We start from the raw sequence: 20,226 nt of genomic DNA on the forward strand, positions 1-20,226 counted from the left end.
AAAAGAAGGATTCCTACATGCTAAAGTTAATAATAAATACAATTTTATTGATCTTGATACAGGAGTTCATACACAAAGATATAAGAGAATATGGGGCATTGCAAAATGGAGGAACAAAAGACATAGGGGGACAGCGAGACATCTTTTAGAATCTTATTTAGCAGAGTTCATATGGTCGCAGCATCAGGTCAAAGAAAATAGAGACTGATTTGAACCTATGTTAAACTCTATATCGGCACATTTTTCACCGAAATCCGATTGACTACTTTGATTTTAAATAAAGTGTTTTAATTTATGATTTGTCACAAAAATTTTAGGTGTAGATTGGTGGCACTTAAAAACTGCCAAATCTGCAGCTGGGGTGGCATTAATAGGTAAGTATTCAAATATATACTAGCACCACTCAGTAGCAGATGTCTGTCTATGTTATGATACCTTTAAATTTAATAATGGAAATAAATTTTCCTATGGAAAAGTAAACCCTTTCTCAGAAAAAAAAAATCACTTGAATAAATAATAAGAAAATTGACAAGATTCAATGTGCTGCAAGATGAATTTATTTCAACAAAACAGAGTTTCTTACAATTAAACCCAACAGAGGTCGCAAATTATCCCATCAAAGAATACCTTACCTTGTTACTGCCAAGAGGAAACAAGTATGAGGATAAACAAAGTTTTTTTCAGCGCATCTGCTGCATCAAAACATGAATATTTCGCATACAACTGCCCCCCCCTAAAAAAAAACTCCAATGGAAGCTTTTGAATTTCAGAACATGTATGTTCCACTAAAAGATTAAAAATTACTGCTGGGTTAAAAAGCACTTAGAGCCTACTGAATGTTGGGGATCATCTTTCAGTAGCTGGGAAATAAAGATGCCACTGTGCTCATTGTATACAAATGAGCATAGAAAAAGAACGAATATGAGTTGCCCAATGTGTAATGTTAGGTTATGCAAAAAATGCTTTATCCCAAGGGTTCTCAACCGGTGGTACGCATGAGAAAAATAGGTGGCACGCAAAGAAACAAAGTATTTTTTGCTATTGAATGCAAAAATTAAATACCCCAACATCCTGAATCTAATAATTATCTAAGCGGAATCTAATCTAAGCGGAAGGAAAGAATCTAAGCGGATAATGAACTTAATAATATTCCATTATCAAATGATACAGTAAGTTGGCGAATTCATGAAACAACAAAAAAGAGACAACCAAAAAGAATTTCATAAAAGAGACAGTTACTCTAAAAATTAAGCACAGTGAATATTAATATTTTGCATTGCAATTGGATGAAAGTACTGATATAATGAGCTTTGTTCAATTATTAATTTACATACGTTTCAAAGAAGATAAACTAATTCTCGAAGAGTATTTATTTTGTGAATCTCTTCATGATAGGACAACTCCAAATGAAATTTTCATAATAACTGACAATTTTAAGTCTAAGAATGATATTCCTTGGAATAAGTTCACTCCTATATGCAGTGAGGGAGGTTGTGCTTCAACAGGAAAACATTCCGCTGTTATTTCTCAAATAAAGAAAGTTGCGCATTAAACTAAATTTACACACTGCTCCATTCACATTGAAGCTTTAGTAGCCGAAACAATCCCCGAAAACCTGGAAATCATTCTGAATCAAGCTGTGAAATTTTTCATTTTATTAAAAGCCAAGCTTTAAATTTAAGAATATTTACGATTTTATGCCAAGAGATGTGCAATGGACAATGCTTTTGTTAATTTTGAAGTAGGATGGTTATCCAAAGGCACAGTTTTAAATTATTTTGAACTTCAATCAGTAATTTAAATGCTCCTCTGTGTTTCAAAATTTGAATTTGAAAAATGTTTATTTAGTGAATTATGGTTAGAACGCTTAGCATATTTAGCTGATATTTTTGGAAAGTTTTTAATTAAATTTAGGATTACAAGAACAAAGTGTTAATTTGTTTACCATTAGAGATAAAATAAATACAATGATAAAAAAACTCCAGCTAATAAATAAATAATTGTATAATAATATTTTAAGCTTTTTACAACTTTTAGAAAGTTTTCTGACTGAAAATAATTTGAAAATAAAAGAAGAATTAGCATCCGACATTTAAAAACATTATTTTTCATTGACAAATAATTTCAACGTGTATTTTCCTGAGGATTATGAAAACGAAAATTGGATTAGAATTTTAGATATTTTCTTAAAATGTACCTGAAATTTTATCTCGTGAAGAAAAAGAATAACTGATAGAAATTTCCTGTGATCGAACTGTAGTTGAAGATTTCAAAAATAACACACTTGGTAACTTTTGGCTGAACTGAAACAAAAAATTTAAAGGCATTTCAAATAAAGCTATTAAAATTTTATTGCCTACCTAGTTGTGTGAACAAGGATTTTATTCACGTTGTATTTGAAAAATAAATACAGAACAAAATTAAAAGTGGTCAAAACCAAGTGAAATAAGACCAGGCATAAAGAAATTGATCTCACTTAAGCAGGCCCAAATTTCGCAATAAATTTTAGAATTAAAATATTATAACTTAATTTTTTTAAATTGAAATGATAATTTTTAATCTAATATTTTTGTGCATATTTAATACAAATAACCAAAGGTTGTGCAAATGACAAAATATATATTTTTTTAAATACTTCTACTGAGAAAATGAAAAATAATCATTGTGAAATGTAGTGGTGGTACTAAAGTTTTTCAAATTTTTTTAATTGGTACGTCTTAGTCATAAAGATTGGTAAAACTGCTGCTTTACCCTGTACCATATGATGTAAAATCTATTTCATATAATAAAGTTTTCCAGAATAATAGGCGTGTAAGTTGATCACTACATGTGGGACTTACGTATTCCAACATTAACTATGGCTGAAACATATGTATCCCAGTCTTTGGCTTGAAACCACTTGTTAAAAAAATCCCAAATGCTAAATTTACTTTATTTATGACACATTTTGTTCACTTGGATAGAAAATGGGGTAAAAAAAAATTAATTCATAGTCAAAGGCTTAAAGTAGCCTAAGACAACTAGATTTGTTATACATGCTCTGCCCAGCCTGGAGGCCATAAATTTTGCACTACACAGCCAAACCCCCCTTAGAAGGGTTACAGAGGTTCAACCTCCTTCTCCGCTCCTTGGAGAGAGAGGCACTAATCACCATACAGTGACACTGGTCATCTATTTGCTACCTGCCAGTTGCTCAGGCTGCCCGTCGTAGAGCAACATCACCCAGCAAGGACTTGCCAGACCCATGGGCTGGCCAATAAGTGACCTTTTTGGGGCCTCCAGAACCACTAGGTTCATAAATTTTATAACTCCGTGTCCAAGACTGCCTAAGCATAGATACTAGACAGTGACTTTGCAGAGTTCTCTACTTCGACCCCCGGGAGGTAACCTAAGACAAAAAATTCACTTATGAAGATTGACTAATTGCTATATCAAAATTTCTTGCTGAATATAAAAAATCAAGTAAAAGAACATATTGCACAATCATCAGTGATTTTGCACAGATATGAAACTGACTCTCACCTAAGCACAGCTATGAATGTAAGGTGTTGAGCACGGACTTATACAAAACCAATACACTATAAAGGACTTTTCTCCTTCCTTAACCCATGGCTTCATTATCTGGTTGAAAGCACATCCAGGTAGCAACCAGGAGGTACAAACTTCAGATCCAGGCTAAAGCATTGCATATTTTTCAAAATTTCCCACCTTCAAAAATAAAATCTAATTGCTCCACTAGTGCTGCCTCAATTAAAATATGGTAGACAATAATTTGTCACCAACTGAATCTCATAACTGTACCCCTGCCTCCTCAGTCACCTTTAAGTGAGGAAGAATATAAGGGATTTTTCTCCTTTCTTACCCCATGCTTTTATAGGATAGCACATCCAGTTATCAAGTGGGAGGTTTGGATGTTAAATTCTAGCAAGGGCGTTGCACACTTTTCATATATCCTGCTAAAATAAACACCTAATCACTTTGCAATGCAACTGTATAAATGTTTTGGGATTCACCTGAGGTTAATGTATAATGCACATTTATAACTTTGTTAATTATTAGGCTATTCTTCAAGGACATCAGACAGTTACTATTGGAAAGGAATGTAACATGATTACAATTTTTCTATGGCATGACTCAAGAAATTCATTGAATGAGAACGTCCCATTTACTATGTATTAGAATTTGACTATTATGTGCTTGTCTTATCAGGCATTTTCATGAACAATTTAGACCTTTTACATACTTATAACTCCAGACTAAAGGTTCACGAATAGTGCCCAGGAAGCAAAATGATATGCAATGTTTGGCAATAGCAGTATTTGACTGTACAAGCAAATCATTACAAGACATGCACTACAATTTATTGTTATTCTGGAACTGCTCTTGAATTTGGTCATCAATATCAAGAATAAATTTGATGATATTAAGAATGATACCAATTTATGGTAAGTATAGTTTAGGGTACCCCTTGGCGAAACTTGGCGATTTTTGGCGGTACATGGAAACCAATTTTGTGCAATTCCTCGAACCGTTATTTTGGCTTGCGAAGTGGCAATTTTTGCGCCAAAAATCGCCGCTACACAAAGCCAAAATAACAAGACAAACAACTGCACAAACTCGGTATCCATGTACACATCGACTTATTTTCACTTAAAAAAAAAACCTGAATTGCACAAAAATGGCATGACGCACTCCTTTGACTTTATCCATATACACGTCGACCTATTTTCACTTTAAAAAAAATCCCTGAATTGCACAAAAATGGCATGGCGCACTCTTTTAACTTTATCCATGTACACGTCGACCTATTTTCACTTAAAAAAAAATCCCCAAAATTGCACAAACTTGCATTGCGCACTCCATTTACTTTGTCCATGCACACATCGATATATTTTCACTTAAAAGTCAAAGAAGCACCAAATTCTACAATATAGGCATACAAAAAATACATAATCTCAATAAAATACATTTTAAACCAAACAATCAAATAACATAAAAAAGGAAAAACATGTTATACATTTAAGCACTACCAAAAACAAATATTCACTTACCATGATTTTCGAGTTCACTTCGTACACCCAGAGCCATGTAAAAATCAAAATATCAATCATACTCAAATGACTTTTTGCAAACCAGGTACTCCTTCTGATCGAATGCTTCACATAGTGACCATCTGAACCTTTCTTTCTACAAACCCATTCAAATCCATCTAAACGGTTTTTTACGTTCGACTAGACGCATATCCTTTCTACATACAGGACACTTATAATGGCTACTAAGTAAACCTTCATTTACACACCAGTCAATTAAAGCTCTTTCCCCCTTTCGCTGCAAATCGTACAGAAGCTTAAATTAATTTGAAGAAATTAATCTTATTACATTCGGCCATTCTACCGTCTAAAGAATCAAACCAACACACACCACAAAAACGCTTACAAAACATCCCATGATTCAAAATTTCCCACAATCATGCACCCGATTACGTCACAATAGGGTTTCCATAACATTCAACTACTCAGGCTACCATAAATTAAACAAGTTGGTGATTAATCAAACAACAACTTCGCCATAATACAAAGGGTACCTTAAAGTCTACTCTGCCCCAATTTACTAACAGAAAAACAAAATTACTAAGAGGCAGAGGAAAATTGTAGTGTGAATAAACAATTCTAAATTAAACATATTTTACTGCAAGAAAAAAAAATTGTGATAAATATCCTTTATGTTATTTCTGACATGAATTACCTCTTAAAAGAGCCATTAACATTGATGTACTAAAGGATTTTATATTATTTTTCAAATTTAAAATGCTTGATATCCAGCTTAATAAATTTATTAAGAGCATGCATACAAAATATCAAAATAATACTGACATTAAATGTTTTAAAGATGGAATTAGTCATTTTATCGCATTCTTGAAAGAAAAAAATGCCATCAATCCTGTTAATGTGTAACAATTATTAACTGCAGTTTTGTAAGCTACATTTTTTAACACAGAAACAGTTTTAAAAAGATTTTTTGAAAATTTCTTTAAGCAACTTAAGTAGCAAACAATCATTTTCAGTTATCAAGAAAAATTACTTAAGAAATTCCTTATCTACATTGCAATTAAAATAACTGTCAATGGTGTTTTTAAAAACAATAATGTTCAGTTATTAACTTATGAAGTCTTATTCAATAAATTCGCTAAAGCTAATGCAAGAAAAAGTTTATTTAGTTGTTATTTTATATTCCAAACTGAAACTAAACATCATTATTTTCTATAAACATTACTGACAATAATTGTCAATGAATTTAAATCAATATATTATTGTCAGTCTACATCTATTAATAGACACAAGCAGTGCTTTATTTTCATTATTTTTTATTGCTTATTTTTGTTAATATTATATTCCAATATGGGAACTAATCTGATATGCGCCGTCAAGTCACCAAATTTCTCGCCAAACATTTTTGGTGAGAAACTCCCTGCTGCCATATTATTATCTAAATTTTTTGTCTACATTTCGAACTTTAAGACTAAAATGTCTCCAAAAACTATGTTTTGAACACACAATTTAAGCTAAAAATCCGAAACAAAAACAAATAATTTAGATATCAAAAACGTAAAGTTTCTAACCAAAATTATTTGACAAGAATCCATGTACACAGCGATATGTTTTAACTTAAAAAAAAATTCTACGAATGGCACAATCTAGGCAACGAACGAATCTATGAACTACGCACACCTTGCTTTAATAAATTAACATTACAACAATAAATTTCAAAGAATACCATGTACACATCGTTCTGTTTCAACTTCAAAAATATCTACAAATTGCACAATCTACACACTACGCACTAATCAACAAAATAAACTAAAATAACTAATATAAATTTCAAACACAAATTCATACTAAAAAAACAATGAACATAACATTCTACAAAATAAGACAAGAATAAAATAAAATGCACTTACTATGTATTAATGTTTTTTACGTCAACAGGGTTGCCATACAACACGCAATTGCGCCAAAAACCAGCGCAGAACACATATTGCCACATTTGGTGCAATTAGGGCGTATATGAGAGTTGTACCCCAATATGTTTTTAATGTTTATTAAGCAGACTCGTTACTATGTTGTATTTTTTATTAATAATCCTTTCCTTTTATGATATCAAAGCTTTTGTTGCAATGCCATTTTAATGCTCTTGCAGCAGTAAAATATAACCTCATTTTGTGGTTTTCTGAACAATTTTCTGAGTACAGACAACACCTTTCTGTTGGAAAAATTTAATTAGAAATCTTCATCATTTTGTAACAGCCAAACTGCATAATCCATAATGATCGTTTCTTATATCAAGAAAATTAAAGAATTGCTGTTTATCCTGTTTGCTTATTTGTAGTGATGTCATTACATAAATAGACACAAAGTAAAACAAAGAGTAAAATAAAAAAAGTAATAAGCAAAATAAAATAAATATTTGGTAATAATACATTTGGTAAGTAAAATAAAGAGTGCAACATTTGGTGCATAATTAACTGAAAAACAACTACAATTGTAATGATATTTTTAAATATATATCGCAATACATTTACAAACAACATATTTGTACCATGAAGCTATTTTATTTCTGTCACCATAATCTGTTTACAAATAAACAAGTTGCACAAGTCTGACTACTGCATATATCAATGTATAGATTCTTATTTCAGTTCCACTATTAAGTATGCACTTCATTAGCCATGATATAAAAAAAAATACAACTTAAAAAAAGTTAAAAAAAATACTTACTTTCAGCAAAAAGCTGTTTATTTACAGTCATCAAAATCTTCTGAATTTCTGGAGAAGTTTTGTTCTCTTTTAGTCCAAGATTCAATTTATATAAAGCATCTGAAATTTCTTCTGAAAACAATAAATAGAAGTCCATAAGATAAAATAAAACTCATTATATGCTACACAATATTTTGGATACACTGTTGTGAAAATATATAAATCAAGGTTTCTTAACCAGAGGGGAATTTCATAGTTTCAGGGGATTAAGTGACCAGCCTTTTTTATTCACCCGTTAAGTATTTAGTTTATGACTATAAAAAACTACTTTTATTCAAGTTTTGGTATTTATCAAAATTTTCCATTCCTTTTCTTGTTTAATTTATAAAAAAGGAATCTAAATTTAAAGAAATGTATTTTGAGTTTTAGAAAGGGGAAATCATGAAAGGTACGCATGGGGCAAAAAAGACTTAGAACCACTGATATATATTATTATTATTTTAGCACACAAATACACTCAACATAATAAAATAAGGAACATACTTAAAGTAATAAAAATGTCATCTTAATTTTTTTTTTTTTTTTTTTTTTTTTTTTTTAGCCTAAAGGGGCAAATTGCCCAGAAGGGCTATTAATTTCATTTTGGCATTTTGCATCGTCCACTACAGTATTCCACTTTTTAAATTGGTGCCACCATATATTAAAGCCCTCCATTATATTTAAAGAATTTAAATAATGAAGAATCTGCATGAATGTATGCAAGTTCCTTGCACTGTAAAAAAACAACAGCACACAGAAACATCAAATTTTGAATAACATAGTTGACTAATCTTTGACTTTTGACATAGTTGACTTAATATGGTAACAGATAGTTTGGCAACATTTTGGTAAGGCGATAAAGGTTACTAGCTAGGACTTTAGTAGTATATATGGATAAAGTCAAGAGTGTGCGCAATACCATTTATGTGCAATTCTGGGATGTTTTTTTTTTTAAGTGAAAAGAGATCGACGTGCACATGGATACCGTGTATGTGCAATTCTTAAAAACGCGGCAAGCAGTTTGCGACTCTGCACTTTCTCCCAATTTCACACCTAATCTTCATCATGATTAAGCGTTTTTGTTCCATAAAAGTTCTAGTATAAGTGTAATTTGGCTAGCAGATTGTTGGAAAAAATGTTGAGTAAAAAAAAAAACGTCTTTACTTCGTGAAAACAAAATGGCGTCCAAAACAAAACTAGCAGGTTGCTGTAGCAGGGTTGGTCGCCAAATTTTCGCCAAGTTACCATAATCCGAAGATTAACCACATAGTTCTCCACTTGAATATGGGCATCTGGACGCCCAAATTTGGAATATGGAATTTGTTACCTATTTCATATTTTCTAAAATTTTAACGAATTTTTGATTAACAATCTCCGTGATTTCAAAGTGAGCAATGGCAACACTGTACGAAAAAAAATATTTTTATCTCCAGTGCACGAAACTGTGTATTGGAAATTCTAAAGATATGCTCTTTTTAAATATTTTGTGATATTGCTGTTGAATTAAATTTTATGGTTTAAGTGCGATGAACATATTAACAAAAGCAATGTGTATAGATGGATGAAAAGTTTAAAAACAGTAAACTAGTACTGAAAATCAATCATTCACTGACAGAACATCAACTGCAATCTTCAACAGATGACGAAACTGATCCAAGTGAACAATCATTGAGCTTCCTGCATAAGTGAGCTGCAATCACAGTACTATTAGAAGATAGAAAATTTATATTATCATAAATTTTGAGTATAATGGATACTCAACAGATGAAACTGATTTGAAGAAGAAAAAGGTGGTCATTTGCTCTGATCTCTTGGAAGCTTTTGATGTAATGAAGACATATTTTTTCCTCCCAATTTTCAGAACTAAGGATGACACTTGGATGTACTTCTATGACCAAGAGGTGAAATATGAGCCCAAGAAATGACAATAATCCTCTTCTGCAGACAGCAATGAAGTTCATGATGACTAAGCATATCATTCTCTGGAATGTGACTGTACTTTGACGTGCAATCAATAGATTCAGTTACTCCAAAAGCTTCAAGAAACTATTGTAAAGACAAGACCAAACAAGAACTTGAACATAATCCGAATGCACCACGATAATACATGCTCTCCACACATCTTTGGTAGCAATCAATGAATCAAAGAACTGGGCTAGACAATAGTCTCTCCTCCCCCATACAGCATCTATATCTAGCATCTTCGGACTCCTAATTTTTTGGTCACTGAAGTACAATCTATGGGGATACTGATTTGCTGATATAAATGAAGTGAAAGTGACTGTAAAGAAATGAACAAAACAGTGCCCATCCGAGTTTTTCCAAAAAGGATTCAAGAATGTACAAATGCATTATTTGGGTAAAGTAGACTTTAAGGTACCCTTGTATTATGGCGAAGTTGTTGTTTGATTTACCGCCAAGTTGTTGTTTCATTTATGGTAGCCTGAGTAGTTGAATGTTATGGAAACCCTATTGTGATGTAATCGGGTGCATGACTCTGGGAAATTTTGAATCATGGGATGTTTTGTAAGCGTTGTTGTGGTGTGTGTTGGTTTGATTCTTTAGACGGTAGAATAACCGAATATAGTAAGATTAATTTGAAGTTTCTGTACGATTTGGAGCGAAAGGGGAAAAGAGCTCTAATTGACTGGTGTGTAAATGAAGATTTACTTAGTAGCCATTATAAGTATGTTGTTCTGTATGTAGGAAGGATATGCGTCTAGTCGAACGTAAAAACTGTTTAGATGGATTTTAATGGGTTCGTAGGAAGAAAGGTTCAGATGGTCACTATGTGAAGTGTTCGATCAGAAAGAGTACCTGGTTTGAAAAAAGTCATTTGAGTATGATTGATATTTTGATTTTTACGTGGCTCTGGGTGTACGAAGAGAACTCGAAAATCATGGTAAGTGAATGTTTTTGGTAGTGCTTAAATGTATAACATGTTTTTCCTTTTTTATGTTATTTTATTGTTTGGTTTAAAATGTATTTTATTATGTATTTTTTGTTTGCCTATATAGTAGAATTTGGTGCTCCTTTGACTTTTTAAGTGAAAATATATCGATGTGTACATGGATAAAGTAAAGGGAGTGCGCAACGCCATTTTTGTGCAATTCTGGGATCTTTTTTTTAAGTGAAAATAGGTCGACGTGTATATGGATAAGGCCAAAGGAGTGCACAATGCCATTTTTGTGCAATTCGGGGATTTTTTTTAAAGTGAAAATACGTTGATGTGGACATGGATACCGACTTTGTGCAATTGTTTATCTTGTTATTTTGGCTTTGTGTAGCGGCGATTTTTGGGTCAAAATCGTCGCTTCGCAAGCCAAAATAACAAGTCAAAGAATTGTACATAATCGGTATCCATGTACCGCCAAAAATCGCCAAGTTTCGCCAAGGGGTACCCTAAACTATACTTTTACCCATTATTTGTAATGGAGGCTATGTTAAATAATACACTTGTATAAAAGATGCCTCTTCAGCAACTTGCAGAGTTTGGACTATCTATTGTCCATTAATAGAAAAGTAAGGCTAATTCTGCATTACTTTCGGTAAAACCTTCATAGTAACAATAATAAAAATTACACTAAAAATTGTAAAAAAATATATCAGTCATCAGATTAATTATTTTTGATAGATAATTCGAAGGAAACTCAAGGTTTAGGTAAAGAAGTGCTCAAGAACATTAGCAGCAACAGAAATTTGTAGTAAAACAGAAACTGAAAGTTTAAATTTTCTAATTTATGTTAAAATAACACACTGAAAAAAATTCTTTTTGATTTATGGTATCATAATTACGGAAATTATTCTATTAAATTATTTAAATCTTCCATTTACTGGAAGAAAAGAAAGAGGCCTTGAAAGTTTTGTATCATTATCATTAAGGTCCTTTTCTTTTGTACAGATGGCAAAGATAATCTACTATTTAAAAAAAAAATTCAAATGCCATATTACAAGAAAGAAAATAGAATACTGAAATCCACAGATAAATTGTAAAATTTTTACTAAATGTGCATTGCTCAACCTTCATGAACAGGCCCCACCAGTGGCTGAGAGGTGAAGAGAATTAAATACTGGAAATTCGAACCAGGTTTGATACCAGACAAATGGGCTGCCTGCATAGTTGATTTTCATGATTTTGCCCATGTGTGACATGAATGCAAGCCAGTTTCCCTTAGAAAGTACTGCATGCAATTATCCCTTTACTTAAACAGATAGCCTTATGTGCTTTATCATATTCAAATAACCTAATATAACCTTCATTAATGGTTATTACTTTAATAAACTAAATATGCATTAAGAAATTGTACTGTAAATCAATCTTTCCAGAAAAGAAGCTCTTGTTTAAATACTCTGCATTAATTACAACAATTAAGACCAAAAGTAACTTAACGAATTTCTTTCGTTTATAAAAAGAGACAAATATCCTTAAATGATTTCCGTGCACTAACCATAACCCCTCCAAAAGTGTTTTCCCTGCCCTAAACATGCCGCCCCCCCCCCAAAAAAAAGAAACTATTGAATGGTGTTATTTCCAAATATCTTTATAGCAATTCTTTATTTCTCACAAAGTCGTCATACTAAACAAATAACATCATCAATCTAAATAATACGCGAAAATTAATTACATAAAAGAATATATTTTGCCTTGTACAATTTAATTTTCACTCAAAAATTTCATGCCGGGGCTTTTAAATTTCTTGAAAAAAAGGAAATGAGAAATACGAGAACTTACCCATCATCAGATTTTAATATTCTCTGAGAAAAACTAAATTTAAAATATATTCTGACACATGAAAGTACGAGAAAAACGAAACGGTACACTAATTTTAGAAGAAATTTTCTTTTCAACAATGAAGTACAATACCGCTTCGCAAAAGCTGTCATTTCATGTAAACAGTTTTTCGTATTAGAAGTTACAGTACTTTTACTGAAAATTTCAAATCATCAAGGCTTTCGTATCTTTTAACTCGATAAAATAACACAAGATTCTTAATGTTAACGCATGATCAATTAAACATTTATGGCTGAAATAAAAGTAAAGATTTATAAGAAGTGTGAATATAAAAAATTCCCAAAGTTTTGACCTTTTTTAAAATTCTCCCTACTTAATTTCCCTGCACAAGAAACACTAAATAACTTTAAATTGTGGCATTGGCAGGATTAAGTTTACGCATTTAGTTAACATTTGCGACCATCACGAACGCGGAGCTTTGTGTACTCCGTGTTTACGCCTAAATGTTCCTAGTTATAATGTCATGTAAGAATGCACTTGTAAGTCATTCTCTTTGTACTACGTTGTTGTGAAAATGCTTAAACAGGAACATAATATAGAACGTATATAGGTGAAAGTGCAGAATCGCCCAATGCTTGGCTTGTTTTTAAGAATTGCACATACTCGGTATCCATGTGCACATCAACCTATTTTCACTTAAAAAAACATCCCAGAATTGCACAAAAATGGTATTGCGCACTGCCTTGACGTAATCCATGTACACATCGACCTATTTTCACTTAAAAAATGAAAGAAAATTGGCAAAAATCCAGTTCTTCCTCTTGTAAAATGCGCCAGTCAAATAAGTGGGCGATTCGGCACTTTAGGTATGACATATAAAAAATAAGTTATCTTTAAACGCATGGTTTTGTATAATTTATCCATATGTTGTGTACAAATTTTTGCTTCTTAAGACTTGATTAATTTGTCCTTCTTCCATGTTTAGGAAATTAGTACAACTTGATAATATTCTTTCATTATAAATCAGTTTTCTAAATTATATAACTATAATTTCTGTAATAATATGTAGTTTATTGAGGTAAAAGGAAATAAATTTATTTTGCAAGTGCTTTCACTTTCATGTGTATCGCCGTTCCAAATTAATGTTGTATGTTACGCTTTTAGGCACTGCAGGATTTACGTATAAGCTACATAAGTTATAGCTTAGGGCCCCCCCCCCAAAAAAAATAAAATATAGTAAAATAGACTTTTAAAGGGCCCTATATCTCGAATAGCTTAGGGCCTTATCAAATCTAAATCAGTCTCTGCTTTTAGGTACTTCTTTATTGTAGCAGCCTGCAAAATTTAATAGCTAATCAACCAAGATGTAACATGTAATGAGATGTAAGAACATGTCGCGAGAAATCTCTGTTGATTAGTGATTCAGTCTTGGGTGCCGCTATAATACGGAAGTACCAATGTTCAGTGTTATTTTTCCTCTTAGTTAACATTTTTAACATTAACAACAATGAATGGTTGTATATTAGTAGTTCTTCATAAATTTGTAGAAAAGTTTCAAAGAAATCAACTAAAAAACGAAACAGAAGTACATCCAACACAATTTATAATAATTAGATCTTTTGTTGCAAAATAATGTTATTTCAAGATTTTTAACTGTTTAATGGAAATAGATTAATTGTGGAAGCTGTCCTTTCTCTTGGAATTCCTATATGATTAAAATAAATATATTGAGAGAGAAATCCTATCAAATTGAGAATTATTATTGATATGTGAACTTCATTGAGAAATTAACATTAGCTTGAGGTTAAATATGTCAGCAATTAAATTATTTGTCATGACAAAACTCTTGAGAATTCTGTGCTTTGAATAGGAAATTGCCTTGTATTTATATGGGATATGGATCACAGAATCAGCTTCTGTAATTAAATCCAGGATAGATTATTATTGTCATCCCAGTGGCCTTATATAGTGAGCTGCAGGGGAATTGCAGTTTATTAAATCTCTAGTTGATATATGCTTATTGCTGATTTACAAGAGAAATGCAAAACACCTCAGGTTCTCTGATTTTGCTAAACGCTGTGTGATTATAAGTTACCTTAAAGCTAAATTTGCAGATGATCTATATCCTATATTAACCTTTTGAAGACGGGATGGCCATTATAGTGGACATAAGTCCTCTGTTTGAAAGAACGGGTTGTCCTATGGCCATGCCTTTTTCCTCCCATCTTCCAGGCTGAAATGTCAAATTTTATGTCCCTAAAGTTTTAACCATCTCTTTCAAAGGTCGTTGTGTTAAGTATCCGGTTTTTCCCAATTTTTCCCTTTTAGTTCTTATAGCTACAGAATTTGCGATAACTGCGTTTGTAAATTGTAAACAGAGCCTTGCGTTGCTCTAGAATATTGCATATTTTCCTAAGTTTCTTAGGAATTATTTTGACATTTTTTAGGCAATATGCCGAAAAGGAAAAGAGGTCTGATTGAAGAAGAAATACGAAAACTTCTTCAAGAGCTTGATGATGAAATATATACACATACATATATCTGTACGTTTATACATGTATGCATAAATCCACACGCAAACACACACACACATATATATATATATATATATATATATATATATATATATGCCTGTGTGTGTACGTGTCTGTATATACGTTATTCCCATTTAAGGCTGCGCATGCTTTCCGCTTTATGTGCATATCTGCACTTGGTTAATCTTTGGAATATGGTAACAGGTAGTTTGGCTACATTTTGGTAAGGTGATAAAGGTTACTAGCTAGGATTTTGCACTTCAATATACATGGATAAAGTCAAGAGTGTGCACAATGCCATTTTTGTGCAATTCTGGGATGTTTTTTTAAGTGAAAGTAGGTCGACGTGTACATGGATGATACCGTGTACGTGCACTTCTTAAAAACGCAGCAAGCAGTGGGCGATTCTGCACTTTCTCCCAATTTCGCCTCTAATCTTCGTCATGATTAAGCACTTTTGTTCCATAAAAGTTCTAGCATAAGAGCAATTCGGCTAGCAGATTGTTGAAAAAAAAAGTTGAGTAAAAAAAAAAAATGCCGGTTGATCTTTGGATTATGGTAACTTGTCGAAAATTTGGCGACCAACTCTGCTACAGCAACCCTCTATTTTTTTTTTTCGCCGATATTTTGTCTTCACGAAGTAGACATATTTCTTTTCCTTTTATTTACTCAACACTTCTTCCAACAATCTGCTAGCCGAATTACACTTATGCTAGAAATTTTATGGAACAAAATTGCTTAATCATGACAAATATTAACTGCAAAATTGGGAAAACGTGCAGAATCGCAAACTCCTTGCCACGTTTTTCAAAATCGCACATACACAGTAACCATGTACACGTCGACTTATTTTTACTTAAAAACATCCAAGAATTGCACAAAAATGGCATTGCGCACACTCTTGACTTTATCCATCTAAACTGCTATTTTCTCATAAATTACAAAAATTTGTACGAAAATGCAGGAAAATTTTGTGAATCTCTAAACTCGGTAAAAAGCACATATATGAAATTACCTGATCGCGAAAAAATATATACCCTATCCAAGGATGAACATTTCCACGTATAATATAAATAAAATATCCAAAAACTTTTACCTCTAAATTATCTATTATAAACGTCACCAACAAATTCATAACAAAACATTAAAAATGGTTACAAATACTTACTGTCAAATATTTAAATTATTTCCATGCACGTTTACATCCACTCAAACGTATACCAAATTACTACAAACATATAATTCACAAAATAACTATCATTTAATTAAAATATAATTAAACCATGTACATGTCGACTTATTTTTACTTAGAAAAACATCCCAGAATTAAACAAAAATGGCATTGCTCACACTCTTCACTATATCCATGTACACTGCTTTTTTCTCATAAATTAGAAAAATTTCACGAAAATGCATGAAAATTTTGTGAATCTTTAAATTTGGTAAAAAGGACATATATGAAATTACCTGATTGCGAAAAAGTATATACCCTTTCCAAAGATGAACTTTTGCATGTATAAAATAAATAAAATATCCAAAAACTTTTCCCTCTAAATTATCTATTATAAACCTCACCTGCCAATTTCTAACGCAAACATTAAAAATGGTTCCAAATACTTAGTGTCAAATACTTAAATGCTTTCCATACATATTTACTTCTACTCACATATTCCAAAATACTGCAAACATATAACTCTCAAAATCACGATCATTAAATTAAAATATAATTAAATTAAAAAACACTACTTAAAATATAAATAAGCACATACATTAAATTAATAAAAATTAGCTTACAATCCTAATTACTTTAAACTAAATCATTGCTAATAACAATTTTCCAATAATACCATATTAATTTATTTACTCCTTACATTTAGAACAATGCATAAAAATAATATCCTCAAATAATTAAAAATACTAACTTACCTAATCTTCTACAGAATCTTGAGTGCATGGTGGATCACAAAATGTCCATTTTCACCAGATTTCTTGCACCGCCATTCAAACTTATCTGTAATATCCTTCCTTTCACACAATCTCATTTCATACCCACATGTTCGACATTCATACTTATCCGCAATTAAGCAATTCTTTTCAATTACACATAAACGCAATAAAAATTTCAGATTTACTTTATATACGGCCATAGGATCCAAATATTAAACAACACTGTTTCACAGAACATAGAATGAAACTAATGCTGTACAGCAGATATTTTTACAAATTTACCCCCTTTTCCGATTAAAGAACAGTGATTCGTCCATTAATCTCACATGACATATCTCATGATCTCTCATTTCCTCACACAAAATAATGCGTAATCGGAACTGAGTACTTCTCACATTATTCCCAAAGTCCTAGGTAGTAACCTTTATCGCCTCCAAAATTTCGCCTAACTACCTGTTACCATATTCCAAAGATCAGCCAAAATGCCTTTACTTCATGAAAACGAAATGGCGTCAAAAAAAAAAAAAAAAACTAGCAGGTTGCTGTAGCAGGGTTGGTCGCCCAAAAATCGCCAAGTTACCATAATCCAAAGATTAACCCTGCACTTATATCATATCATATCAGTGCAGACATACTACATGGATATGTAGGTATACATTTCCATAAACAAATATAAATTCCCATGTACTTGTATACATGTACAAGCACTTTTTCTTACATTCTTAAGAGTTCTGTCTTTATTTCCATATATATCTGTTTATACTGAAGTCACCTTCACACACGGAAGTTTACTGTGATGATACTGTTATTCAGACAAATACAAGAACATAAATATAAATTTTGTGTCAAAGAAACAACAGTAGTTTTACAATTTCAGTCTGAAACCTGAAAATCGTAAATACACTAAAATTAGTCAATCAGTTTGAAAGGTCATCTCTAGCCATTAGATTCCAGATGTACTGATGTACTGTTATTTTAAAAGGTACCTCTGTATCAGTGTCTCGATTTCAGGGTCAAATAAATTTGAAGATGTTCAGAATGGATTAAAGTAGCATTTGTAAAATTTCACTGTCCATTGAGCTCCGAAAACACAAACAGGATGTAAAAGCTCTCAAATAATGTACAAATCATTGTTCTAAGACAACACATGTTCCCCATCTGAATTTCTGAACCTTGACCTTTTAAGTGATTGAATGCCTTTGTCATTCATTAGACATATATCTCAGCAACTACGTTCAAGGACAAGTTCTTGGGCACTCAGTTATGAAATAGTTTCGATACGACAGCATAATGACCGAGGTGTTAATGTAACCAATAAATAGCTGCCAAATTTTCAATAAAAAAGAGAAAAACAGTTAATTCAACTGGGTCAGTATATATTTCGCATGATCTGACAATGAAGATTTTTTGAGTAACTGCAAGTAAAGATACTCGCTAATATATCATAAAATTTAAATTCCATCATATAAAATATGCAGCCATGGTTGATGTCAAAGCTTCTACAAAGACAGTCTGGAGTTGAAACGAACTGGTTTAAACAATAGAGGAAATAGAAAAATTCACATGGGACGACGATTTCAAACAGGAGAGAATTTTGCTGACCAGGCACCTGAAATTATCTGGAAATTTCTCTTAATGTGCTAAATTATGTAGCATAATATAGAATAACATAATACATTATTGAAGAACAACTAATTATCGTGTAACTTTTGTCCCACAGTTTTGCAGACACTATGCATAACAAACAATTTTCCCTTCAATTTGAAAAACTCTGCACTAAGAAATTACCTAAATTTTGATGCCCGAGTGAACACGTTCCTTTAGTGTGGCTGGGAATTTAGTTTTAGACAAGTGGAAAAAAATAGACAAAAAGGAATTTACGTTTTGAATTATAGGTTTGCATACTAAATAATTTGACATTTTTAATGACTTAAATTTGTTAGAACACTTTGCATTTCACTATGTTGTCAGTAGATGGCTGCACCAGCCAATACATTGGATTTGAACTTAGCATTTCAGTGGCCTGGTGATAGCTCAGAAATTGGTAAAAAATCAATTTAAATTATGAAAGAAAAGTGTAATAATTATTTGTCATTGCTAATAACTGTAATAATGTGTATTCAATTTTTTAAATTAAATGTGTGAAGTTTCAGATTTTTTTTTTTTTTTTTTTTTTTTCTGTGTTATTGTTTTTAAATTTTCATATGTAACTGTAACATTGACTAAAGAGTTTTTGTTGATTATGTGGTTATTCGTTCACCATGTGTTGGTGTTGGGTGTGCTGAAGGTGGAAGTCTATAGTTTTTTTTCTGTACAGTCAAAAGTCATTAATCCAGACTCGTTGGGACTTCGGCGATTCCGGATTATAGATCATCAGTTTAAATCTCGTAAGATGGCATGCAGAAATTCTAAAATTAAAAATATGAAACCGTAATTTCTGAAATAAAGAACAATTATGATCTAAAGGGTACCAAAATTTACAAAAAAAAAAGCTTAATATTTATTTGTTTACTTTATTAAACATTTCTTTCAATGTAAGTTGTTTAAGTTGCTTCGTTTTATGGGATAATACTTTCTCTTTAATTCTATAAACAGACATAATTTCTTGTTCAGTTACGAAGTTCCGCTGTTCAAGTCCTGTAATTGCTGTGCCGAGAATACCGACTAACTTGTCAATCAAAATTTTTTCATTTTCACTAACCTCTCTGTCACCTTCTTCATGTCTTTATCCATTTTTTGCAGCAATTCCACTTTTTCTTTGATGGACATCGAAACATAGTTTCGTTTTGTAGATCGTTTGGATTTTGATAAATATGGCCAGCATCGAAAATTGTATTTGATATAATCGAAAGTTCAAGTTTACTTTTATAGTATTGCTCTTACAGTCTGCAAAAAATAATAAGCCATATCCAATTCGAAAATTAAGGAACAACACAATCATCAACATTAACTGAAATAGATAATTAGATAATTTTAGCTTATTCCATCCGTTATATATAAAAGGCACACGCAAAAACGTATTCTGCACTTGCGCACACGCATATGTGCAGACGTAAAAGGTCTTACGTGCACGCGTAAATGCCTATGCGCATGTGCAGAAAGTTTTTAGCTTTGAGGTCTGGATTATAGATCATTCCGGATTATGGGTGTCCGAATTAACGACTTTTGACTGTATAAGTTTTTAGTGCTGTTTATGATTAAGAATAAAAGTTTCCAATCA

General features: G+C 31.8%; 2 protein-coding genes across 2 annotated transcripts in view; one reads left to right on the top strand and one right to left on the bottom strand.

The window, feature by feature from the left end:
* LOC118182389 (rap1 GTPase-GDP dissociation stimulator 1-like) overlaps positions 1-12,688 on the bottom strand; it is a 110,234-nt gene extending 97,546 nt beyond the window's left edge. Inside the window, exons 1-2 of the mRNA XM_085814949.1 lie at positions 12,526-12,688; positions 7,776-7,886 (exon numbers count right to left, since the gene is read on the bottom strand). Of these exons, the coding sequence (XP_085671075.1) occupies positions 7,776-7,886; positions 12,526-12,532 (118 nt within the window). The 5' untranslated portion in view covers positions 12,533-12,688. The remainder of the gene's footprint in view (positions 1-7,775; positions 7,887-12,525) is intronic.
* A 226-nt stretch (positions 12,689-12,914) lies between these two features.
* mRpS24 (mitochondrial ribosomal protein S24) overlaps positions 12,915-20,226 on the top strand; it is a 31,478-nt gene continuing 24,166 nt past the window's right edge. Inside the window, exon 1 of the mRNA XM_085814950.1 lies at positions 12,915-13,064. Coding sequence (XP_085671076.1) covers positions 13,029-13,064 — 36 coding nt within the window. The 5' untranslated portion in view covers positions 12,915-13,028. The remainder of the gene's footprint in view (positions 13,065-20,226) is intronic.

The sequence above is a fragment of the Stegodyphus dumicola genome, chromosome 4 (genome assembly GCF_044657685.1).
Source record: "Stegodyphus dumicola isolate Sdum_Otavi_A_Nest chromosome 4, ASM4465768v1".
Lineage (NCBI taxonomy): Eukaryota > Metazoa > Arthropoda > Arachnida > Araneae > Eresidae > Stegodyphus > Stegodyphus dumicola.